The sequence below is a fragment of the Mytilus galloprovincialis genome, chromosome 14 (assembly GCF_965363235.1).
Source record: "Mytilus galloprovincialis chromosome 14, xbMytGall1.hap1.1, whole genome shotgun sequence".
NCBI lineage: Eukaryota > Metazoa > Mollusca > Bivalvia > Mytilida > Mytilidae > Mytilus > Mytilus galloprovincialis.
The window spans coordinates 66,794,942-66,820,103 of record NC_134851.1 but is presented as its reverse complement, the minus strand read 5'-3'; the positions used below and the strand labels follow the sequence as shown (position 1 = coordinate 66,820,103).

Below are 25,162 nucleotides of genomic sequence, written 5' to 3'. Positions count from 1 at the left end.
AACACATTCAGAGCAACGGTGTATGATTTTGTGCTTATGACTAAATCGTTTTTTGAGAAATATATAAAAATTAATAAATGTTATTAAATTTTGTTTTCTGATATTAGGTGTTACATTTTACATTTTCAAAAGGCGTTTCAGTATTTGAAAAGTAAGAGTTTATCAAAACATCGGTTCATTTATGTTTCTTTATGCATTCATTTTCATTTGATAAGCATCCTCCAACAAAATATATGTACATGCGACGATGGAAGCACAGAAACCTCTGGCAGAATTCTAATTGAAGGTGCATATAAATAGTGCTAAATGTTTTTAGTGATTAAATGATTAATGTAGTAATGATTGATTTTGTTTTTCCTCCGTTTTGATTTATTTGTAGCACCAACAACAGACCTTTCAAAATATCGTGAGTTTACAAAACTTATTAAGTTATGTTTTTAACATGTTAAGATAAGAAAGAGCATTGAGATAGGGAACTTTAGAAATGTTTTTTTAAAATGATATAGCATATACATATAATTTCTCTGAAGACAGAAATAAAAGAGAAAATGCTATAATAATGCATTTTTCAATACCAAAAACAATAAAACTATTATCATGTAAATGTAGATATTCATCATGATTATCCGTCAATATTCTCAGTTAGACGATATTCCGGTGTATGCCTTTCTGTTGACTATAATTATTGCAGGAATTGAATTATTAACTCTTATTTCAATTGATATCATCTTGTCAAAATATTTACAAACACCTTATTAATAGATTATACCTATCAAATATCTATTCATAAATAAACATTAATAATGTACATATCAGCACAACGATGTAAATTTTTCAAATTTTGGCAGCAATTGCTTAGTTCTTTCCTCCCCAGGATTTGAACTCATGCTATTAGGATATCGATTTGCAGTTTTGCTTTCGGCACATATTGATTCAAAAATTAATTTACAATAATTGGGCATTATTAATAGTCAATATAAGGTGTGCTTTCAGCAGCAAGAACTGATGCAGTTTTGCTTTCGGCACATATTGATTCAAAAATTAATTTACAATAATTGGGCATTAATAATAGTCAATATAAGGTGTGCTTTCAGCAGCAAGAACTGATCTGTATAAACTTTGCAAGATAACATTTCGTATTAATTTTAGTTTCTAACTATGGCTCCACATCTAGAAACGTGCTTTGTCATTTTGTTTCACAATCATTTTCATGTTTCATATCTTGATCTTACCAGAACGTTTTATGAAGTTTGGGAACACATTTGTTTTGTCTTAAAAATAAGGCAAAATCAACGTGGTTTTGATTTAGATCTCCATAAGTGCAACTAAAAAAAATAATAAAATTTGAAATTTTGGGATACTTAATCAACGTCATAGATAAATAAAAAAGAAAAAAAAGATATATTACCCCATGGTTTATTCAAATAGAGCAAAACCTGACAACGTCACACGCATGGAAAACAAAAATTGGTAATTGTCGAAAGGACTTTTATTTGTAATTCAAGCTTCAACCTTTTGGAGAGCCGATGTGCATTATCAATTATCTTATCTATCTATGCAATACACAATCCGCTGTTTTAGTCCATATAAAAGAAATATGAATATGACCAGTATATAAAAAGCAATACCAAGTCCGAAAATCACATAAAAGTGAAAATGGAAACGGGAAACATAGGTTAAAGACATAATATATATATAGATACTTTATATATAATATTTTCTTATCTTTCAGACTGTACGGACAAACAATCAAATTGTTATGCTTATTCTAATGATAATCATGATAATTGTGGTGGTATCTATGAACCTTGGGCCAGAGTTAATTGTCCTTACAGATGTGGGTTCTGTTTAAGTACGTAATATACTGCCTACACTTATCATAATCCTTATAAGTTCAAATGTATTTGTACTTTAAATATGTACCAGTTTTCATGACATGTCATTTTTAAAACAAATTCAATTAATCAAATATTATATCATATGTAAAATATCTTATTTATATTTTTTAACACATATATTGGAAACAGTTTAAAAAGGTTACTATTTTGCCAAGTAAACTTTTAAACGTGGAAGATCCAACGAAACCCGCTTAGAGTTCACATGTGAGTGACCTGGAAGTTCTAAATTTATAATGATATTCAAATGGGTTGACGACCTATAAATAAGCCAATTAAAAAAGCTGATGAATTATTTGGACTGACTATTTCTTCGTAAATAAAATGAGTTACATCCCTTTACCTCACGATAAACTTTCACGATCGTCGACGACTCATTTTCATTGGTCGAAAAAGACACACCTACGAGGTAACTCACATGTGACCTCAAAGCGGGTTCGTTGGATCTCCCATGCGACATATCAAAAAACGGGAGCGATTAGATATTGGGTTTTAATTATATTGGGTAAAAGTCAAATTAAATTAAAAAATTTGCACCACTTTGAACATGATATAAAAGTATCTGCGTATAGACCATTATTATTCTTATAAGATGTGCTTCTAGGATAATCCATCAGTACTCTTTCTTTTGAATATTACTTATTAAATTGAACTACAAATTTCAAGTTTCTTCTCTCGTCTTTCACTGCTATACCTGTTTTTTATAGCTGTATAATCATAGTATACATGTAGATAAACGCGAAAATTGAATAAAGCGTATATGCTACTAAAACTACCAATTCCAAGTTTCTTCTCTACAGCGATTAATGCTATCAATATATTTAGATAGTCTTTATATATTATAGCAGTATAATCATAGTATATATGTAGATAAACGCGAAAATAATTGTCCTCTCTCCGAATACTCATGAAAATCATGTGCAAAACATTGAAACCGGAAGTCTTATCTATGACTAAAACTCGGTCTGTAGACGGAAATAATGTCCGGGCGCCTTTTTTAGTTTTTCTCCAAAATAATTCAATCTGAATAATCATAAGAATGAATGATAAATGCGACTATGTACGGTACCTATGTGACACAGAGGCATAATAATTAATTATTGTAGAAAGAAGAGATGCGAAACACAATGAAGGGTCTTTTCGTTTAATAGTATAGATGCATTGTCTTTTTTTCATTTTGTTGCTGTGTATTTGAGGGACGGTTTCATTTACTCCTCTTTTTATTCTTATAACATTCATTTTATTTTAGATAAACCACCATGTGCGGACAAAATCAATAACTGTAATCAATTTGGAGCCAATGTTTGTACAGAACCTAACTATGCAGCATGGGTTAGAGAAAACTGCCGAAAATTTTGCAATAAATGTGTTTAAACGATATAGTTTCATATGGAAAATTTGAAATGTCTGATACACTGGGGAAGGATTTTAGCCTCTCGACATTATATAAATATATATATCATGTTATTAAAATCAGTCGTAAATAGCTTACAATTTTTGGAATCAAATTTCGAATACCTTGAAATGAAACCTTTGTTTGTGTTTATTAGGAATATGATCCCAGTAAAACTTATTAATCGAATCATCTCTGGTTGTAAAGATAATTCCTCGATTACTCCGTAAAGAAAAAAGTAGCGGAAAAAGGGTTCACATGTACATGCAGTTAACAATTGTTTAAGGTTGTTGACTACTGAACATTAACCGCAGCACAATATTATATTTGATAATAGAGATAGGAAGATGTGGTATGAGTGCCAATGAGACAACTATCCATCCAAATAATAATTTATAAAAATCAAAGATTATAGGTCAATGTACGGTCTTCAACACGGAGTCTTTGCTCACACTGAACAGAAGACTAGTTTAATAATAGCACGGGAATTATATGCAATAATATATAGCTTATGTAATTTATCAACCAGCAAGGTTATCAACAGTTAAAGAAACTGTTAATAAATGTCCTTTTTAAAGATCAAGGATTTCTATTATTAACGCCTTGATATAAACATGTAGGCTATCGCTCAACCATTCGCCTTACCGCGATACTCTTTTTATAAAACTGTGTTAATTGAAAACACAAACTAAAGCATACTGTTAATAGTATTGAAAACATGTAGGAATCAATTAAGTTAGAACAAAACTATCCCGGACTAATTCAGGTGCAGCGAAATGGTATATCGACGTTAACAAGAATATGTTGTGGAATGTATTCCTTGGAATCTGTAAAACTCATAAAAGATACAGGACTTATAAGTTTTTACGCAAGACCTGTACTTTGTCCATATATTTCTCACCAGTGGCGTTCGAATAAAAACAGTTTAAAGACTAAACCAAAAACAAGTAAATGAGCATTAAACACCGAGAATACGATTAAGGCAATATATTCAAACAAACAACAAATAACACGAAATGTACCCGGAAAACGTTCTATACTGAATATGATAATTCCAGTGCACGTGGTTGACGTTCTTGTTTTCATTTGTACTTGTTCTTCTTATATTTGGTGAAATTCTATAAAGGGTCAAGGATATAAAACAAGAAAATAACACTGATACAGTTTCTGTTTTGTAGACTTGTTTATGTTTTCATCTGGTTTTGTTTGACTCGAACTTGTCAGTTTAACGAAGATTTAAGTGTGTTCACTCCCAACTTTAAAACAGACCAGGCCTATCGTGCTTTAATCTCGATTGGTGGAATGAAATGAATTATTTCAAGAAAATGTATGATAAAATCTGATTTAGAAAACATGAACTATTAGATATGTTAAACAATCGACGTAAACTTAAGAAAAGACATGAGAAAATGGTTAACCACTCACTATAAATACAACGCTATATAAATGTTTTCCAATAATATTAACGGACGTATATCTAACATAAGAAATCGAAAATATATAACATTGTCTATATATGACTGTCATATACAAATATGAAATGTTCGTCAGAAGCATAAAATCATTGGTAAGTGTAAAGATGTACTACGACAGAATATTTTGAACTTTAATAAATCAACAAATAACATTTGTATTCTATTTTGGTAATAGATTTTTGTTCAAATTACAAATAGGTGTTTGAGAGGTTCATTTTTTTTTATCAAAGCATCGGTTCAATGAAAGCTTTATATTTCGGACATTTGAAATCATTTTCCTTTCTTTTTACATTCAATATCATTTTCCGAGCAACCTCCAACTAAATAGCTGTATATACCACTTGATGTAACGCCGATGATAGCCTTTGAAGCTAGGCCTAATCCAGCAGCTCCTGCTGATTGAAGGGTTGCAATAACTCCTCCAGCTACTACGCCTCCACCATTGGCAGTAGCTGCAAATGCCATAGCTGAAGCTGCAAATGTCCCAGCTACTATACCAGCCGGGCCAAAGCCAATTACCCCAAGTACAGGTTTTACTACAGCTACTGTACCTCCTCCTACCAATACAGCACCTCCATATTTCTTTATTCTACACCAAACATCTTCTTTTTGTCCGCCTAAATAGGTTATCAAATAAAAAAAAAAAAAAAAAAAATTAATATCAAATTGGTTCCTCGAGAATAGTCAATTATCTGAACAAATATCAAATACATACTGTTTTCCCTTTATTTACTCATTCATATTGTAGAGTAAAATGAGTTTTCTCTAATTTTTGTGCTATTTTCACATTTCCTGACCGGTGTGAGAAAAATTTTTCTCCTCACTAGTGAAAAATCTGTTCTCGGCAAATGAGTGGTTGAAATTTAATTGTGACGTTTAATTTCTTATTTTCTTCCGAATTTTCTTATTGTGACGTCACCAAAAAAGGCGACCATGCCTGATGACGTCACACCAAAAGTACACAACTTTCCTCAAATCTTTAAAAAGGAAGGATAAAAAACATAAGAGAAACAGATCCCATCACTGTAACTCGTGTATTATGATATTTCTCCACTCTCGACAGTTAAATTTTAATTATTTAAAAAGCTCGGCAAGCCTCGCGCTTTAAATAATAAAATTTAACTGTCTCGAGTGGAGAAATATCGTAATACACTTGTTGCAGTGAAGGAATCTATATTTCTTATCAATTTAAAATGTATTCAAAAATGCTCTATTGAGTTCGGCGGTTTATAATTATAAATTATAATTAGTTTTATTTTGGTAAACGTGGGAAAATTAGTAGCAAAAACATTTAACAGTAACACAGCTTTAAAGACAAAATATGCGAAAGAGGCAAAATATATAAATCAAAAGAAAAGTCAAACTCATGGATCTGACAAAATTTTTTAATAGTTGTGTTTTCTACATTATTGGATTGTTAAACTCTTGACTAAAGTATTAATAAAGGGAGCGAATATAAAGTAATAAAAAAAAAAAATAACGAACCAAAAAGAAATTAAAAAAAGAGGAAGTTCATAATCAAATGTTTGAATTTTTTAAACAACGTAAATTACAACAAGTATTTTGCGATAAAAAATTGGTTTAACAGCTTGAACCTCTCATATTTGTTTTATTATGAAATAATTTTCAACATTGAGTTGCTTAAATATCTTACTTCTGTATGAAAAAAAAATAAATAAATATATGAAAATTGAAACAAACTGTTTTTCCAAAGAGGCAGCAACAACATCCCACCTCCACAACAACCCCTCAAAGTTAATGGTCGTTCCCCAACAAGAAAATTTTATTTGATCAAGAGTGTAAATATGTTTAATTATTACAACTATAGATTCCGGTTTAGACCCAATAAAAAATGAGCGTGCTAGCAGGATATGTGAAGGTCTGAATGCGGGTCATTTACTCTGTATTCTTTATTTTTGGATGCTATTTTTCTGTCTTCTTTCTATTTTGTCTACTATGCTCTATTAGTTTTATTTTAAGCAGCCGATAAGTCACTTTAAATTTTATGTTTTTGAGTAGATTTTTCTAAATTCTTTATTTTTTTTCGCTAATTAATCTTTATTTTATAAACCCAAATCGTGTCGATTCGATCATTTGAGTTCTACTGAGATCCGTAAAACCATATATCCTAAATTTACAAGAAAATGTTATTTGTATTATGACTTGGTTCAAGGTAAATTATTTTAAAGCTATTGACTTCGTTTGATGTGTTTGAACTTTTGATTTTGCCATATTCGCAGGTACTTTCCTTTGTGAATCTCCTTGGAGTATTTTTGTGATTTTACTTTTTTTTCTCACAGCTACATCATCATATAACTCAAATGACCAAAAGGAATTTTTTGTGCTAATTTGTTTGCTAGTGATGATTTTTTTTAAATAGGACTAGCTTTATGAGAGTTGAACTTTATACTGGAGACTACTTTTACAAACTATCGTTTTAAGTTTATATTCATATAATACATTCTTTTAACAATTTTAAATAAGAAAGTTCCTGTTGGGTATATATCTCCCAATTGATACGATATTCCCGTGCTTGCATTTCTTATTATGATTTTCTTGATAGAGGGTTGCTGCTCACAAGGAGGCTATTAAACCAAGAGTTCCAAATGTTGAAGTTGAAATCATCCATTCGTAAATTTTACGGACGCCATCACGAGTTGGTTGACCATTTCACAACAGTTTCACAAATGATATCGGATATGTTCCTTACGTCGTAACTACAATCCCCTCCCCTTTCATGAATGTGACCTACCGAATTAGACTATTTACCGGATTTATTATCACATAAGGAACACGACGGGTGCCACATGTGGAGCAGGATCTGCTTACCCTTCCGGAGCACCTGAGATCACCCCTAGTTTTTTGGTGGGGTTCGTGTTTTTTATTCTTTAGTTTTCTATGTTGTGTCGTGTGTGCTGTTGTTTGTTTGTCTTTTTCATTTTTAGCCATGGCGTTGTCCGTTTGTTTTAGATATATGAGTTTGACTGTCCCTTTGGTATCTTTCGTCCATCTTTTGCATATTATAAAAAGCTATATATTACCTTTGACAGGTGTACCAAAAAGAACAAACAATACACAGACTGTGATATATTTTCGTTCCATTGATGCTTTTATATACAAAGGATATGTATATTCAGTACTGAAATATAACATAAAAAGATTTTGTATATAAAAATAATAAATCAGGCTTAAAACAAAATAAAAACTATTCAGTAGAAGGCTTAAGACACATCAGTGACAACAAGAGATGAAAACACAGACATACACATAAAAATATGTTTAGAAAGTTAAACTTTTAGCCTTTAACACAAAGAGTTCAAAACCTGGGTCCCTTTGAAGCCCCTGTTCTTCCGAGGACGGCCGCTTTTAAGTTTTGTTGAAATCATGATGAATTCCACTGTATTGTGAATTGCTACTATCAAATATAAATTTACATTCAGGAATTACAAAGTAATCAACGAATCCAAAGCTTGCTACTAGAATATCAAACTATTTATAAGTTATAAAACATGTGATTTCCACTCAAATTCGGATAAATAAAAGAGGTACGAAAGATGCCAAAGGGACAGTCAAACTTATAAATCAGAAACAATTTGTATAGCAGAACTACACGTGAATAATTACACCTTATGTAAGAATCCTGGATTTTGATTGGTTGATATCTAGTGTATTTGTTCACCAATTTACGGTTATCAAATGAATATTGTTCATTTTTAAACGCCGCCCGGGTATTTGCCAAAAAGATATCCCTTTTTTACCCTCTCTGCCGTGGTATTTGCCAAAAAATACTCTATCCGACTGGACGCTTGTAACGTCACGATCATCAATGTGTTATTGAACATAAACATTCGGTGTAATTAAACAGATATAGCATGTTCTTGGGGGGTATTTGCCAAAAATACCCCTCCTTAACATGATATATCTGTTTAAAAATATTAAAAAAAAGCAGAAACATATATAAAGAAGAACACTTTAAAACCATGTGACATTGTTGTTAAATTTGAATATGATAATAATTCTAGCACTTAATGTACCATACTTTTAAAAGTATACTACGATGTATTCAGTTAACAAACAAAAAGATAAAGGAAAGCAAGGCATTTATTATCATCGTTCAGAGCATATAATATCATCGTTCAGATCTAATGCATATATTAAGAACATACCACTCAAGGTCAAAAATAAAACATCGTGTTATCTTATAACCTATAAAACTCAACAAAGAAACCAGGCTTACTTACCGACATAATTATTTTTTTCACTTACCCTTGTAGAAACCGGTGTTTTTTTTTCAAAAGTGAAGATTTTCTTAAAATTCCATTTCACAGTGGTATCTTACAATAGCTCTGTTTTAACTTGTTTCTTTACGTTTGACCTTAAATATTTAACCCTAATAATTTTATCAACTAGTATGTATTTGCATTCAGGTATCACAGATAAAATTTATTCGTTCATTGTGTGTTAATTTACGTTATTTGATTGAGTTAGTGCCTTCCAATTGATAGTTATCGTGTGTTTTTTCTATGTTGTGATGTTATACTATTGTTTCAGAAAAAGGGAAAAGGTTTGTTACCTTTAAAACGTTTAATTCCGCTGCAAATGTTTGCACTTGTCCTAAGTCAGGAATCTGATGTACATTAGTTGTCGTTTGTTTATGTTATTTATACGTGTTTTTCGTTTTTCAACTTTATATAGATTAGGCCGTTGGTTTTCCCGTTTGAATGGTTTTACACTAGTAATTTTGGGACCCTTTATAGCTTGTTTTTCGGTGTGAGTCAAGGCTCCGTGTTGAAGGGTGTACCTTGACCTATAATGTTTTACATTTATAAATTGTTATTTGGATGGAGAGTTGTCCTATTGGCACTCATACCACATCTTCCGATATCTATTGTGATTTTGTATGTCTGACACTGATCTGTGGTATTCGAATATAAAAAAGATACAAGACAAATCCAGTGAAAAGACCAAAATCAATTACATGTAACTTATAGTGTTTAAAGATCGAAAATAAAAAAAATAAAAGTTATATATACTAGTAACACTTATACAAATTTGACTTAATAAATTCTTATTTTAATGTTGATACTTACATGGACAAATATATTAAATCCGTGCAAGTTATTGCTTCGGTTTAAACCCTTAGTTACTATTTTCTTATCTACAATTTATATCAGGTAAATGTGAACGTAGCACATACATATATATTTGATTATGTTTTATCGTCTATAGTTTTGAAAAATCTTCTTCGCATGGATTTTTTGAAAATTTACAACGATAATGAAAGTACAAATGCAAATATATAGTTTGACTTTTCAATTTAGAAATTCCCGTTTCACCATACTTATGATAAACAGGAATTGATAAAAGATTGGAGAATGAGAAAGTGCATAAGATATCTATAAGTTGACTCGGGTAGAAAACTGAAATCGTCTCCTTTGTAAAAGACGTCAAACTGTTTCAATTTCAAGAACATAAATAAAGATAGCAAAAAAAAAAATCTTCTCTCTGTCGTATCCATAACTTCAAGATTCTACCAAGCACTCGCTGAAATGCGAGTAAATAAGTGACAGAACTTCACAAATTCACCTCAATGTAAAATTAGATATTTGTTTTAATAAAAAATAAAATGTACCCAATGAAATATCAACTGTTTGTTGAAATGCCAATTTACTGAATTCGAGAATTATATTGTCGAATAAGACCAATGATAATGTGTGTATATTTGTTGAATCAAAGCAGTTTTTAAACAAGTAATAGACTGTGAAACAGTAAGTCAATTGACCTTTTGATTAGTAAAAAATTTGCAGAATTCAAATGTAAGTTAAATTGCAAAACAATAATTGTGATATAGGATTTCTGAGGAATTTATCCAAATATGATTTAAATTTTTGGTTGAATATAACCCATCACAAGACTTTTGAAGAAAGCAGTAATAATTATTTGAAGAGGTATTTTTTTAAGAAGTTCATCGAGAATCTGACAAAATAAAGTAATGTAAGGGCCAGCTGACGGACTCCACCGGATGCGATAGTTTCTCGCTGCATCGAAGACCCATTGGTGTCCTCCAGCTGTTGTTTTCTCTTTGGTCGGGTTGTTGTCTCTTCGACACATTCTCTATTTCCATTATGATTTTTTTACATAAATGTTTATATTTAACAAGTATGAAATTGTCGTATTTTGACACAATATAAACTTCATATGGTGGCTCGATGCCTGAGGTTCTGCATTTTCCGTCAAAGAACTACATATTAAAGTAAAGTTATATTGATGGAAATCTCTCATATACATCAACTGGGTCGATACCACTGTACTAAATTTACAATTTTAAACTGATATTCAGTTCTCGAGGGTATAGTGACTAAGACTTCTGGGTAGAATAAAATGTTTTATTGATATTGTATTTAGAAATGATTAAACTTTTTACAAACTAAGGAGTTACAATTATTAGACACGCAAATAATATTTTGCATATTGCGTAGCCGTATAAGACCAGATTTATCAACATTCTTGGTGTTTAATGCTCTTAAACTTTATTCTAGATTTGACTTTAAAAGTCTTTTAATTATTATCTAAAACTACCGTCCTCAAGCACATCAAACAAATGGACATCAGCTGCAATACTCCTGACATTGTACAGACATTCCTGATGCAGGAAAAACAATGAAATGCAAATTGTGTCTACAAAACACCAGAATGAGCAACATAAATGTGACAAAATCTGAAGATGATGTTAGATATGCTTCGAAAAGGTAATCTGACCCGTTTAACATAATGCAACCATTATGATGCTCAAGGTGTGTACAAGCGTAGTTATACATCTCATTCGGTAAATGGACGGGTAAATGACAGTTGTATGAGCGTATCACCTTTGAGCGACATACTCGACATAAAGGGAATATCTCTTCACGTAAAACGGTAACGATTTGGAAGTATTATTTTGTTTGTCGAAGAGTTTGTTCTCAACCTACCCTCATTTTATCTAATGTGTAAGTCAAAATATAATAGGAAACAAATCTGATTGACTTAGTATAAAATGAAATTGTTATACTACAATACAAATACTGCTGCTTCATAAAACCATAATTTTCTCAATGGCACTGGAATATACATCGTCTCTTCTATCAATAGATTGTAGTCAATTTGTGAATGGAATGTTTTAAAACATTTTTTAATTTGCTTTATATATATTGACAATTTTCAAAATGTGTCAATAGAACAGCAAACTAATAATCACAGAGAAAATAACACGGAAGACATCTAGAAGTGAATGTGTGGTTTTTCATGCATTGCAGTATATAACTCAAGTCGGTTGTTCTCATTTTTTTCACATTTTATTTTAGCTTTTGGTATTGCTCTATTTATAGCTATAGTTTGTAAATGAGGTGCGAAAGAAACCAGGGGAACATTCAAACTAATAGGTTGAAAATAAACTTCAAACGCCATAGCTAAAAAGGTAAAAGACAATCAGACAAATAGTAGTAGACAAGAAACAACATAGAAATCTAAAGTCTAAGTAACACAAACCCCACAAAAACCTGGGGGTGATCTCATGTGTTCAAGAAATGAAGCAGATTCCGGTCAACATTTAGCAACTGCCGTGTTGCTCACGTTATTACAAACCCGGTAAATAGTACAATTTGGTAGGTCACATTCGTGAAAACGAACTGGATTGTAGTAACGACATAGGGGACATATCCGATATCATTTATGAATCCGATATTTCATAAGGGTCAACCAACTCGTGATGGCGTCCGTAGATTTGCAAAGGGATGATTTCACCTTCAACATTTGGAACTCAAAATTTAATAGCTTCCTTGTGAGCAGCAACTCTCTATCAACAAAATCATGATAGGAAATACAAGCCCGAAAATATCGTCTCAATTGGGAGTTTATAGATATAGGAAGATGTGGTGTGAGTGCCAATGAGACAACTCTCCATACAAATAACAATTTAAAAAGTAAACCATTATAGGTTAAAGTACGGCCTTCAACACGGAGCCTTAGCTCACACCGAACAACAAGCTATAAAGGGCCCCAAAATTACTAGTGTAAAACCATTCAAACGGGAAAACCAACGGTCTAATCTATATAAACAAAACGAGAAACGAGAAACACGTATATATTACATAAACAAACGACAACTACTGTACATCAGATTCCTGACTTAGGACAGGTGCAAACATTTGCAGCGGGATTAAACGTTTTAATGGATCCAAACCTTCTCCCTTTTTCTGAAACAATAGCATAACATCACAACAAAGAAAAACATACGATAAAATATCAATTGGCAGACTTAACTCAATCAAAAAACGTATGATTAAACAATGAACGAATAAATTTGATCTGCGATATCTGAATACAAATGCACAGTTAATTAAATATTAGAGACAAACATTCATGACCAAAAAGCTAAGAAACAAATTCAAAAACAGGACATGACTGAGAAATATTTAACCAATCAATGTTCACTTTAGAAAAAAACCGGTTTTTTTATAATCTTGAAGTTTATACAAATGTTGTAAGAATAAGTGAAGATATTACAAATAATCAAAGCTGGTGTACAGACAAGATCCGTATAAATAAAAAATGACAAAAAAGCATTATAAACAGTATCAACAGGTCGAATTAACAAGAAAATACGATTTGAGAGTACTCGCAGTTACTGACAGCTAGTTAAAAGCCAAAACCAATTAATAATAAAAAATCATGCATCAGAGACTAAAATCGACTAAAACACATCACAGGGATTTAGTATTTTAACGTCATTAATAGTCAAAGAAGACATGACTTGTGCAATGCCAAAAATAAATGTATCGACAGGTAGTAGTATAGTGAAGAGCGACTTCTATAGAAATAAAAGTTAATATACTCCGTATACAGGTGCTGCTGGAATGTTGATACAAAGAAATTGAAAGTTCACAATTGGAAAGTCAATTTCTAGATATCTTTGTCCTTTTGTCTTTATGGTTAGCTATGTATGTGTAGTCATACAAATTATAATTATAAGTACAAGAACGTATAAAAAATCAACAAAAATCATAATCTCTGAAATATTCTAATTAAATTTTCTGATGTTGAGTATTTCACAAATCTCAATAGGTGCTCTAGTATTTAATAAGTAAAAGATCAATTATAACATATTTAGAATAGTAGACATTTTAATTGTTCTATTGACAGACAATGTCATCTGCTGAGCAACCTCCAACAAAATAACTGTATATACCACCAACCGTTGCGCCTATGGCAGCCTTTGCACCAACGCCTAACCCAAGGACTCCAGCGGATTAAAGGGTGGCAACAACTCCTCCTGCTACAACGCCTCCTCCATTTGCCACAGCTGTAGCTGCCATCGCTTTAGCTGCTAATGATCCTGCTACTATACCGGCACCACCAAAGCCAGCTGCACCAAGTGCAACGGGTGCTAAAGCAACTGTACTCGCTCCTAATATTGCAGCGCCTCCATATGTCTTTGTTAAACACCAAATATCATCTGAAGTCCATTCGTCATTGTTTGTTGATTCATCATCGCCTGGAAAGTTATGTATATAGTTTGTGTTAAGGGGGCTCCTGGGTATAAATGATTTTTTTTTTCTAATATAGGATTTCGCTATATTTTTTCATAAATGAACTTTATCATATACTTAAAAGAAAAATGAAATAAAAAAATGGGGTCACCGTTCATTTAAGCTAAAATCTGCCTCTAGAAGAAGCATACATTTTTGTTAATGTCCTTTTTTTCTGTTGAACTAATAGGAGAAAAAGAGGAAATATCGAAATAAAAAAATAACCTAATATAAGAAATCGCTTAAATTTTACAATTATTTAGTTTATGTACAGCTTATTTGAAAACAATAATAAAAAATATAGGTCACCGATGAGTTTAAAAAGATATTTCAAATTTAAGGCCAAAAAATGGCATTTTTGCACCAAAGGGAGATAATTTGGAGCTTTTTCAATTTTTAAAGTCATCTGGGGCCAAACCAAATAATTTTTTTGGGTTGTTTTTTGTACCATATCATAAAGTAACAACTAATAGTGTAATAAATTAAATTTGTAATGAAAAAATAAAGGTTTAATTTTTTGCTAAAATTTTTGTACCCATGAGCCACCTTAAATATATATATATTTTTTACTTTTGAATTATCATTTATAAGTGCAACAGATTAGGATACTCATTAAGGGAATATCAGTTGAAACATTAATTAAGAGACGTTTTTTTTAAATTCGACAAAGTGGTGATTTATAATTATTTTGCAATAACAGATCTTTCTTTTAAGAGTTGCTACGTCTAAATTATGTATTCAAAGTATTGTTGAAACGTTGACTGCACAAAGGGATTGCCAATGACCGTCAATCGTGAGCTGACGTCATTCAATCAAAAATATTTACGTCCTTGGATCCCTGAGGGATGTATCATTGAAATATAAACCTCATCACCTTATTTGTGTATAAAAGAAAGACGAAAAGTAATTTGAACAACGAGAGTCATTACAACGCTATGTGTCGGCCATTCAGACATGTCAAACAGAGTTTATGTATGGTGAGGCATGTACCGGGTTCAATCCACCATTTTCTACATTTAAAAATGTTGTGCCAAGTCAGGAATATGACAGTTGCTGTCCATTCGTTTGATGTGATTTATTATTTGATTTTGCCATTTAATTAGGGACTTTCCTTTTTGAATTTTTCTCGGGGTTCAATATTTTTGTGATTTTCTTTTTATGTAACGCCTGGATTAAACGGATTTTGAAATAACAAATGGTGATTAAAAACTGAGAGATATAAATTTGGTTCTGAGCCTGATTCGAGTTCTGCACTGATTCAATTTACTTTCTTACATATAAGTGCAAACTTGGCCTTAAGGATGTTTGCTTGTCATAATATGGAATTTTTGTCAGATTTTCTTAATCCTCCGGTTTTATCCATTTGAATGCCTTAAACATTTTACTCATTTACCCCCATTTTTCTTTTTATAAATCTTTTACATGTATAATTATAAGCCATCTATTTAAGTCTTATAAAATCCTTGTCATTTCGTAATAGTTTTTGAGGACCTAAACTGGTGAATGATAAAGCTATGAAAAATCAGGAGAGAACATTTTCCCGTCAAAATTTAAGTTGGCTATTATCTCCAAAACTAGCACATTGACCTACTTGTTTTCTTTTTAATCTTTTGGTTATGCCCTGACAATATATACTAGTGTTATGAAAAGATTGTTATGTTGAAACTGAGTAGCGAACTAAAAGAAATTTTTAAACGCCTGAAAGATATATGATGGCAATGATAGTAAAAATGCTATGTATTCCACGAGCTTTTTTAATCTATTTTTCATGCATGATTGTATAAAATTAGTAAAGTATTTGAAACTGCACATCTGATAATGAGTTTAGTTTTACAATGCGTCGTTAGTGTTTTATCTGTATGTTGAAAGAAGGCAATAACAACTTACTTAATCAATTCTCGGGATGAAAAGGAGAAGTGCAACTAATTTTTTTTCTTCACTTGTTTGAGTTACTGTATATCTCACGTCTCATTTATACCGTTGTTTATATATATTTTGTTGGTCATTTTTGCATTTGTCTTTTTATATTTGAAAACTTTGACACCATTTGATCTGATTCTGATTCTTTTGTGATACTTCTATGATAACGTGTTGTCTACGCTTAAAGACAATATTAAATATGTTATTCCGAACAATGGATAAACAATTGAGCTGTCATGATCTATAATATATTACCTTGAACAGGTGAACAAAAGAGAACAAACAATACACAGACTGTTATATATTTTTGTTCCATTGTTGATTTATAATACTATGGTCTTTGTATAGTACTCAATACTACAAAATAATAAGCACAATAAGAAGAAGGCATGACACTATGCAACTACACTTAAAAATTATTTAATAGAAACACAATGATACAAAAGAACAAAACTGAAAAGTAATATGGCTACATAAAATGAATATATAACATAGCCTTTACCGAAAGAACAACAAAAAAAAATAAATAAAAAAATAAAAAACCGGGATGATACAATTAAGGTTCCCTCTATCCCTACTGAAACCGTTGCGAAACTGTATTTATATGAAATTACCCTAGCCCAAACATATACTAAAAAAATAGAGTGGCTCCAGAAAGAACATTTTTTTTCCATTTTGAAATATCCAAAAACAAAGTGCGTCCGATTTGGTCTTATGTTTTTAAATTTCAATCGATATGTGAATACGTCACAAAGTAATTTCCAACACTCCTTTATTTATAGAAAATATGTGTCTTTAAATCTTTCTAATAACTAGTGGTATCCCCGAGGAACCAGTAATGACGCACCTAACGTTGTGTTTGTCTCTACATTTAATCTACCATTTAAAAGAATTAGAAAAACGGAACAGAATGAAAGATTGATCACTTGTTAAAATATTTCAATCATTAAACAGTTTATTTTTGAAACAGTAATAGCAATAAAAATCATGTTTGCTAACATTACAAACAGACTGTCAACCTTATCATGGGTACCAGTAATGACGCACTGTAAACAAACCAGTAAAAACCACTTGCACGTACCTGATGTTCGAAAAAATGCTTCAATCCGGATAATTTAAAGTTAACACTGTTCAAAAAAATCAATTTTATTAACAAATTTTGACATTTACAGTCACTTTTATGATCATGTTGATAGCAACACAATTTTTTACATTAATTTAATTGTAAGTTGTATTTTATTTCAAATTTTATATTAAATTGTTCAAAATTTATCAAAGTGACATATATATTCCAAATACTTGAAAATATGAAGTAATTGCATTCATAAAACAAAATTGACAATAATATATTTATCAATGTATTCTTCATACAATGAATAAAAAAAATCGATAAACCATAGAAAATTATATAAGCGATGAACATTTGTTCTACAGTGATTCCCGCTTAAATGTAAAACCATGTCACATGACAGTCACATGATTTGAAAAACACAAACTAGGGAAGCATGCGCTTACATACTTTTGCCGATCAAAGTGGATTTAGGACTGATAATCATTAGGGGAAGGGTAGACTGTTTTTGACCTTAATTAAATGGCGGAAATTGCACTATCTTTAATAATTCAAACAATAATAACATTTCTGGACAGAGTTTTAGGCATCTATGTTGTAGTCATATGACCTTCACCATCATGTTATGAATAGTAATTATCAATGACGTCACGGCTTTTGTTTAGAAATATAAAACCCAAAATTAAATTGGTGCGTCATTTCTGGTCCGCGTCAAAACAGGTACCAAGACGATACAACAACATGTCTAAATCTAGTGTTTATACATGTTATATCGGTACTTACATGCACAATATATTGAATCTGTGTAATCTATTTCCCCAGTTTAAACCTGTATCGTTATGTTTGATGTTATGTATTTATATAGCTATAGGATAAATGTGCATGAAACACGTAAGCATAATTATTTCTTTTGTGTTCATATTTATTAATAGTATTGGGAAAACCTTCAGCTCATTGGTTTTGAAAATTTACATCAAAACGAAAGTACAAATGAACACAAGGTCAAAATTTGATAAAGCTTTTTCAATATTAGCGTTTAATGAATAACTGTTCGTACATGCTTGAAGAAAGCGCATTATCTATTAAAGTTATCAAAACAACCTATAATGAAACTTTTTAAATCACTGTTAAATGCCATTGATAGAAAAGTCCGCTTCTATGCGAAGGACTGGAATATAAGCTTAATTATAAAGTAATATGATATTTCAGCTACTCCATTTATTGCAGTTGATGACCGTCCTTGTCATATGATCGTTGATTGAAGGTAACAAATAACTGCACTTGAATAGTTTAAGTGTTTCCTGTACAAATATATTTGTGTCTATGTATTTTGTATCTTGCATCTCCTTTCTTTTAACTGAAGCTTTCCAACTTTCAAACAATCAAAAGGTTAGTGAAAATAAAGATAATTTTTCTTTTGCAACAAGCAAAAGTAATTACATCGACACACATACATGTCTACCCCGGTAATAAAACAAGCTGACCTTATAAGACATTTGACCTTTGTGCTTGACATCTAAAGGTACAACCACAGAAGGGAAACACGAGGATGACCTAATCATGCCTACAAGACAGCGCATTAAATCGGAGAATAAGTTACATCAAATCTGTATACAAAAGAAAACATAAAAAAGAAATCACTATTACATTTTAACATGGAAAATATTATTTACAGCGTTACTCTCTGATAAAAAGTGACTACTATACATTTCTTTTGAGAGGACCTTTGTAAGTTGTTATTACATGTGAATGATTCCATTCTCGAAATTCCATTGCAAAACATTAGCAATTAATATGTTAAAGAATATGATGTAATGTGTACACACACTTTTAAGTTATAATTTAAGGTAAATAGAAGGTTTACACAATAGAAAATATTCCCTACGTTAAAACATTTATAATCATAGTTAATGGTTTTCAGCATATATGATTAGATAATTGTACTCTTAACACACATATCAGCCAACAATGTGGTCTTGGAAATTTTCTTCAGCGTAAGGACTTTGAAAATAGGTATAAGAAGATGTGGTATGAGTGCCAATTAGACAACTCTCAATCCAAATAACAATTTATAAAATTAATCTTTTAGGTCAAACTAAATTCTTCAACACAGAGCATTGGCTCACACTGAAAAGCAAGCTATAAATTGCCCCAAAAAGTAACAGTTGAAAACCATTCAAACAGGAAAACAAACGGTATAATCTTAATAAAAAAAACAAGAAACGAGAAACACTAATGAACCACATCAACAAACGACAACTACTGCACATCAGATTTCTGACTTAGAACATGTACAAACAATTGGAAAGTTAACATTTATAAATATATTAAAATTTCAAAGAGCTTGATCTAGTTACTGCATTTAATGTGTTCTTCATACTTTTATGTATAGATACAGAACATGAAATATTAATCTATAACTATGGATGAGAAATTTGCAAGCCTTTAACATCTGTTCTGAATAGCTTTTATGATATAATTTTGAATATCTACAAATAACATCTCTTTACATGTCAGCATAAATAAGTAAAATTCAAACCTTTTGTGTGTCATTTTTTGAACAACCCATTTTCGGAATGCAGAGCACCGACAATTTCAACTTCTTTTACATTTTGTTAAGCTTTGCCATCATTTGATATTTTGCCACACACATATTAAACTTTATGCAGGTCATTTTCTCTGTACAAGCCAAGGGTCCTCGTGGCCAAGTAGGCAAAGTCGTCGAACTACAGTATCACTAACCTTTCAACGCTAATGTGAATTCACATTACTATAAGACGTGTCACGGTACTTATCTATCCCAAATTCATTTATTTGATTTTGATGTTATATTTGTTATTCTCATAGGAATTTGTCTAATGCTTAGACCGTTTCTGTGTGTGTGTGTGTTACATTTTAATGTTGTGTCGTTGTTCTCCTCTTATATTTAATGTGTTTTCCTCAGTTTTAGTTTGTTACTCCGATTTTGTTTTTTGTCCATTGATTTAAATTTATGAGTTTTGAACAGCGGTATACTACTGTTGCCTTAATTTAAGGTTATGTGTTCGAGTCCAACACGTGGTATGTGCGCTCCAATCTAATATGTTCTGACAAGAACTGACAGTTTTCGTACCGAGCACTCCGGCCTCATCCATATATAAACACGGACCAACTCAAAATAGCACAATAGTGCTAAATGTTAAATGTTGCGTAAAATCGGTTTATAAATCAATCACTTAAATGAAACTCAAGATCTTAATTAATATTCCAACATACATGTATATAGATGTAGACCTTTGAAAATATACAAGAAGTTAAATAAAGAATTTCCATCGCTTATTTTTCTGCAATTCTAGATCTTTTGATGTATTATTATAGTATTTTTGGTACACATACCAACCAAATGCTAGAATGGGATGATCTTAGATGCTCCAATATAGTATGAAGATCGTGTTCCATATTTTGCACCTGTTACTCATGGTAGTGTCGCAATAGAGGAAAAGAGAACGCCATTGTGTATAAATAGGACAATTGGAACATATCTGTAGTCATCTATCACACATACATTTCATAGCGGTCAATCAAAGGAATTTCTAAATTTGAAAAGTTCACAATTTGGATCATATCGTTTGTTTAGTTGTTAAGTGTCGTGCTCAATACGATTTCTTAATGTAAGCCAAACTATTAAGAACACATATCGTACAAATTTTTCCTAAATTACTTTCGTTGTTAGTAGCAACTCATCGAATAGAAAATTATGATAAGAAACAAAAGAGAAAGGATATCGTATCAACTGAGATATGTTTACTAAATTGTAAGGACGCCATCATTAGTTGATTATGGAATATACTTTTCACAGATGATATCGGATATGTTCCTAATGTCGTAACTACAATGCCCTTTAGAATAAGACTATAGCTAATTACCGGGTTTGTAATATCATGGTTATTATATTATTATTATAATGTTATTATATTTGGTTTTTGTGCATTGGTGTTTTACAAATCAAACCGATGGTTTTTATTATGCATAAATTGTCATACTGGAGACTTTTTGTAACCTGCTATATGTTATGAACCTTTGCTCATTGTTTTAATTCGTAAAGTAACATATAATTGTTCCCTTTCTTTTCGGTTAGTTGTCTCATTGGCAATCATACCACTTCTCCTTATGTTAAAAACACATTCAGAGTAATGGTGTATGTTTGAAAAGTAAGAGTTTATCAAAACATCGGTTCATTTATGTTTCTCTATGCATTCAATCATTTGCTAAGCATCCTTCAATAAATATGTGTACATTCGACTAATATTGCGACGATGGAAGCACAGAAAATTCTGATTGAAGGAAGGCTGAAACTCCGGCAGAAATTGCTATACCTCCACCATCAGCAACCACTGCATTCCATCTATTTGCTACATCAGCATTATAATAGACACCTACATTATAAAACGTGGGTACTACAACTTCAACACCTACAGTACCCCCATATTTCTTTACAATACACAGAGTCTAATATATCTGTTTTCCAGTGTTGCTTCAAATTACAATGGTCTTTGTATATTCACAACTGAAAAACAATAAACACATAATTGTTAAGAAAAACGACGTAGAAACTATTAGAATAAAATCGTTAAACACCAAAGATCATCTGATGTCCATCCTTCTTTTCTTTCACCTGCAAAGGTAATTATTTTTGAAAATACATTTGTTTTTGACGATTTGTATCATAGGGATAATTAATGATCTTATTGAATATTAATTACGTGCAGATTTTGCTTTAGCTTCTGGTTCCCTGTCTATGATTAAAAGATTGCACGATGTATGTAAAAATATATACGTGATCTATCGAGTTGAAATAAAGCGATTAAAATCAACATTGGTTGAAGAGCGACCACCGTCAATTCTATATTTGACGATCGGTCGCACATATGCGACGAGGAGCAGTGCTAGTTAATTGAAACAAACAATTGCAATATTCAAATATTGATCATTTTGTTCGCCTTTTCGAGGTTAGGTTGGCCGGGAATGAAGTTATACCATTATATCGGTGACCACTTATACAAATTTGAGACATCTAGATTCCTACACTGCAACAAGTGTATTACGATGTTTCTTCACTCGAGACGGTCAAATGTTATTTTCTAAGGCTTGCCGAGCTTTTTAAATAATTAAAACTAAAAAATGTCGAGAGTGGAGAAATATCATAATACACGAGTAATAGTGTCGGAATCTGTTTTTCTGATGATTTTAATCCTTTATTTTCAGAAACATGTGTTCTTTATATGCGACGTCATCAGGCATGGTCGCCTTTTTTCATGACGTCACAACAGGAACATTCAGACGAAAACAAAACATTTTGACGTCATAATCAAATTTTGACTGATCATTACGTTATTACTACCACTGGGTCGATGCCTCTGCTGGTGGACTGTTAGTCCCCGAGGGTATCACCAGCCCAGTAGCCAGTACTCCGGTACTGGCATGAAAATACGGATTTTTTGTGTTATTAAATTTGCTGTTACAAAATGTTAAAAAATATTATAAATTAAGGAATGTATCTCCCTCGTGCAAAGCTCTGATTCCTTTCAAGGATTTGGCTATACTTTTTTGGAACTTTTGGATTATAGCTCTACATCTTTTATATAAGCTTTGGATTTTACATATTTTGGACACGAGCATCACTGAAGAGACATTATTTGTCGAAATGCGCATCTGGTGCAGAAAAATTGGTACCGTTAATGTTATTACTACCACTGGGTCGATGCCTCTGCTGGTGGACTGTTAGTCCCCGAGGGTATCACCAGCCCAGTAGCCAGTACTCCGGTACTGGCATGAAAATACGGATTTTTTGTGTTATTAAATTTGCTGTTACAAAATGTTAAAAAATATTATAAATTAAGGAATGTATCTCCCTCGTGCAAAGCTCTGATTCCTTTCAAGGATTTGGCTATACTTTTTTGGAACTTTTGGATTATAGCTCTACATCTTTTATATAAGCTTTGGATTTTACATATTTTGGACACGAGCATCACTGAAGAGACATTATTTGTCGAAATGCGCATCTGGTGCAGAAAAATTGGTACCGTTAATGTTATTACTACCACTGGGTCGATGCCTCTGCTGGTGGACTGTTAGTCCCCGAGGGTATCACCAGCCCAGTAGCCAGTACTCCGGTACTGGCATGAAAATACGGATTTTTTGTGTTATTAAATTTGCTGTTACAAAATGTTAAAAAATATTATAAATTAAGGAATGTATCTCCCTCGTGCAAAGCTCTGATTCCTTTCAAGGATTTGGCTATACTTTTTTGGAACTTTTGGATTATAGCTCTACATCTTTTATATAAGCTTTGGATTTTACATATTTTGGACACGAGCATCACTGAAGAGACATTATTTGTCGAAATGCGCATCTGGTGCAGAAAAATTGGTACCGTTAATGTTATTACTACCACTGGGTCGATGCCTCTGCTGGTGGACTGTTAGTCCCCGAGGGTATCACCAGCCCAGTAGCCAGTACTCCGGTACTGGCATGAAAATACGGATTTTTTGTGTTATTAAATTTGCTGTTACAAAATGTTAAAAAATATTATAAATTAAGGAATGTATCTCCCTCGTGCAAAGCTCTGATTCCTTTCAAGGATTTGGCTATACTTTTTTGGAACTTTTGGATTATAGCTCTACATCTTTTATATAAGCTTTGGATTTTACATATTTTGGACACGAGCATCACTGAAGAGACATTATTTGTCGAAATGCGCATCTGGTGCAGAAAAATTGGTACCGTTAATGTTATTACTACCACTGGGTCGATGCCTCTGCTGGTGGACTGTTAGTCCCCGAGGGTATCACCAGCCCAGTAGCCAGTACTCCGGTACTGGCATGAAAATACGGATTTTTTGTGTTATTAAATTTGCTGTTACAAAATGTTAAAAAATATTATAAATTAAGGAATGTATCTCCCTCGTGCAAAGCTCTGATTCCTTTCAAGGATTTGGCTATACTTTTTTGGAACTTTTGGATTATAGCTCTACATCTTTTATATAAGCTTTGGATTTTACATATTTTGGACACGAGCATCACTGAAGAGACATTATTTGTCGAAATGCGCATCTGGTGCAGAAAAATTGGTACCGTTAATGTTATTACTACCACTGGGTCGATGCCTCTGCTGGTGGACTGTTAGTCCCCGAGGGTATCACCAGCCCAGTAGCCAGTACTCCGGTACTGGCATGAAAATACGGATTTTTTGTGTTATTAAATTTGCTGTTACAAAATGTTAAAAAATATTATAAATTAAGGAATGTATCTCCCTCGTGCAAAGCTCTGATTCCTTTCAAGGATTTGGCTATACTTTTTTGGAACTTTTGGATTATAGCTCTACATCTTTTATATAAGCTTTGGATTTTACATATTTTGGACACGAGCATCACTGAAGAGACATTATTTGTCGAAATGCGCATCTGGTGCAGAAAAATTGGTACCGTTAATGTTATTACCGATATTTAACAGATATTTCACTAGTGGGGAGAAAATGTTACCAAAACCGATAGTTTAAAGTCGTCACTCTGTATCAATTTTAAGAGGGGGAATCTAGATACGCGAAGCAAGCCTTCTAGTTTTTGTTTTAAGCATACTGTCAAGCTCTATGGAATATAACAGATGCAAATACTCGATGCAATGTGGGTAATTGATTGAGGTATGCATGTACAGCTAACAATTCTTCCATACAACAAATATAGTTGACCCATAGCTAATATAGTTTAAGAAAAACAGACCACAACATAAAAGGTTAACAGAGCAATGAACCGTGAAAATGAGGTCACGGTCAAATAAAACCTGCGCGACTGACATAAAGATCATAAAATA

At 32.0% G+C, this 25,162-nt stretch overlaps 1 protein-coding gene and 2 long non-coding RNA genes across 4 annotated transcripts; 1 reads left to right on the top strand and 2 right to left on the bottom strand.

Annotated features, from left to right (window-relative positions):
* Positions 1-1,780: 1,780 nt before the first annotated feature.
* Positions 1,781-3,275, top strand: LOC143058067 (uncharacterized). The gene is made up of 2 exons (XR_012972934.1): positions 1,781-1,852; positions 3,145-3,275. It is a non-coding gene; the product is annotated as an uncharacterized LOC143058067 (long non-coding RNA).
* A 1,605-nt stretch (positions 3,276-4,880) lies between these two features.
* On the bottom strand, positions 4,881-9,991 carry LOC143058064 (interferon alpha-inducible protein 27-like protein 1). Of its 2 annotated transcripts, none has more exons than XM_076231526.1 (3): positions 9,854-9,991; positions 7,805-7,902; positions 4,881-5,380 (listed from the first exon to the last, which is right to left on the bottom strand). In XM_076231526.1, the coding sequence occupies exons 2-3, from the start codon at positions 7,863-7,865 to the stop codon at positions 5,034-5,036; spliced, it is 408 nt and encodes a 135-aa protein (XP_076087641.1). In that variant the 5' UTR covers positions 7,866-7,902; positions 9,854-9,991; the 3' UTR covers positions 4,881-5,033. The 2 variants fall into 2 exon arrangements, with proteins under 2 accessions (XP_076087641.1, XP_076087642.1); XM_076231527.1 differs by lacking the exon at positions 9,854-9,991 and adding an exon at positions 9,337-9,372.
* A 3,813-nt stretch (positions 9,992-13,804) lies between these two features.
* On the bottom strand, positions 13,805-18,155 carry LOC143058065 (uncharacterized). The gene is made up of 3 exons (XR_012972932.1): positions 18,099-18,155; positions 16,502-16,603; positions 13,805-14,292 (listed from the first exon to the last, which is right to left on the bottom strand). It is a non-coding gene; the product is annotated as an uncharacterized LOC143058065 (long non-coding RNA).
* Between the last annotated feature and the right edge of the window lie 7,007 nt (positions 18,156-25,162).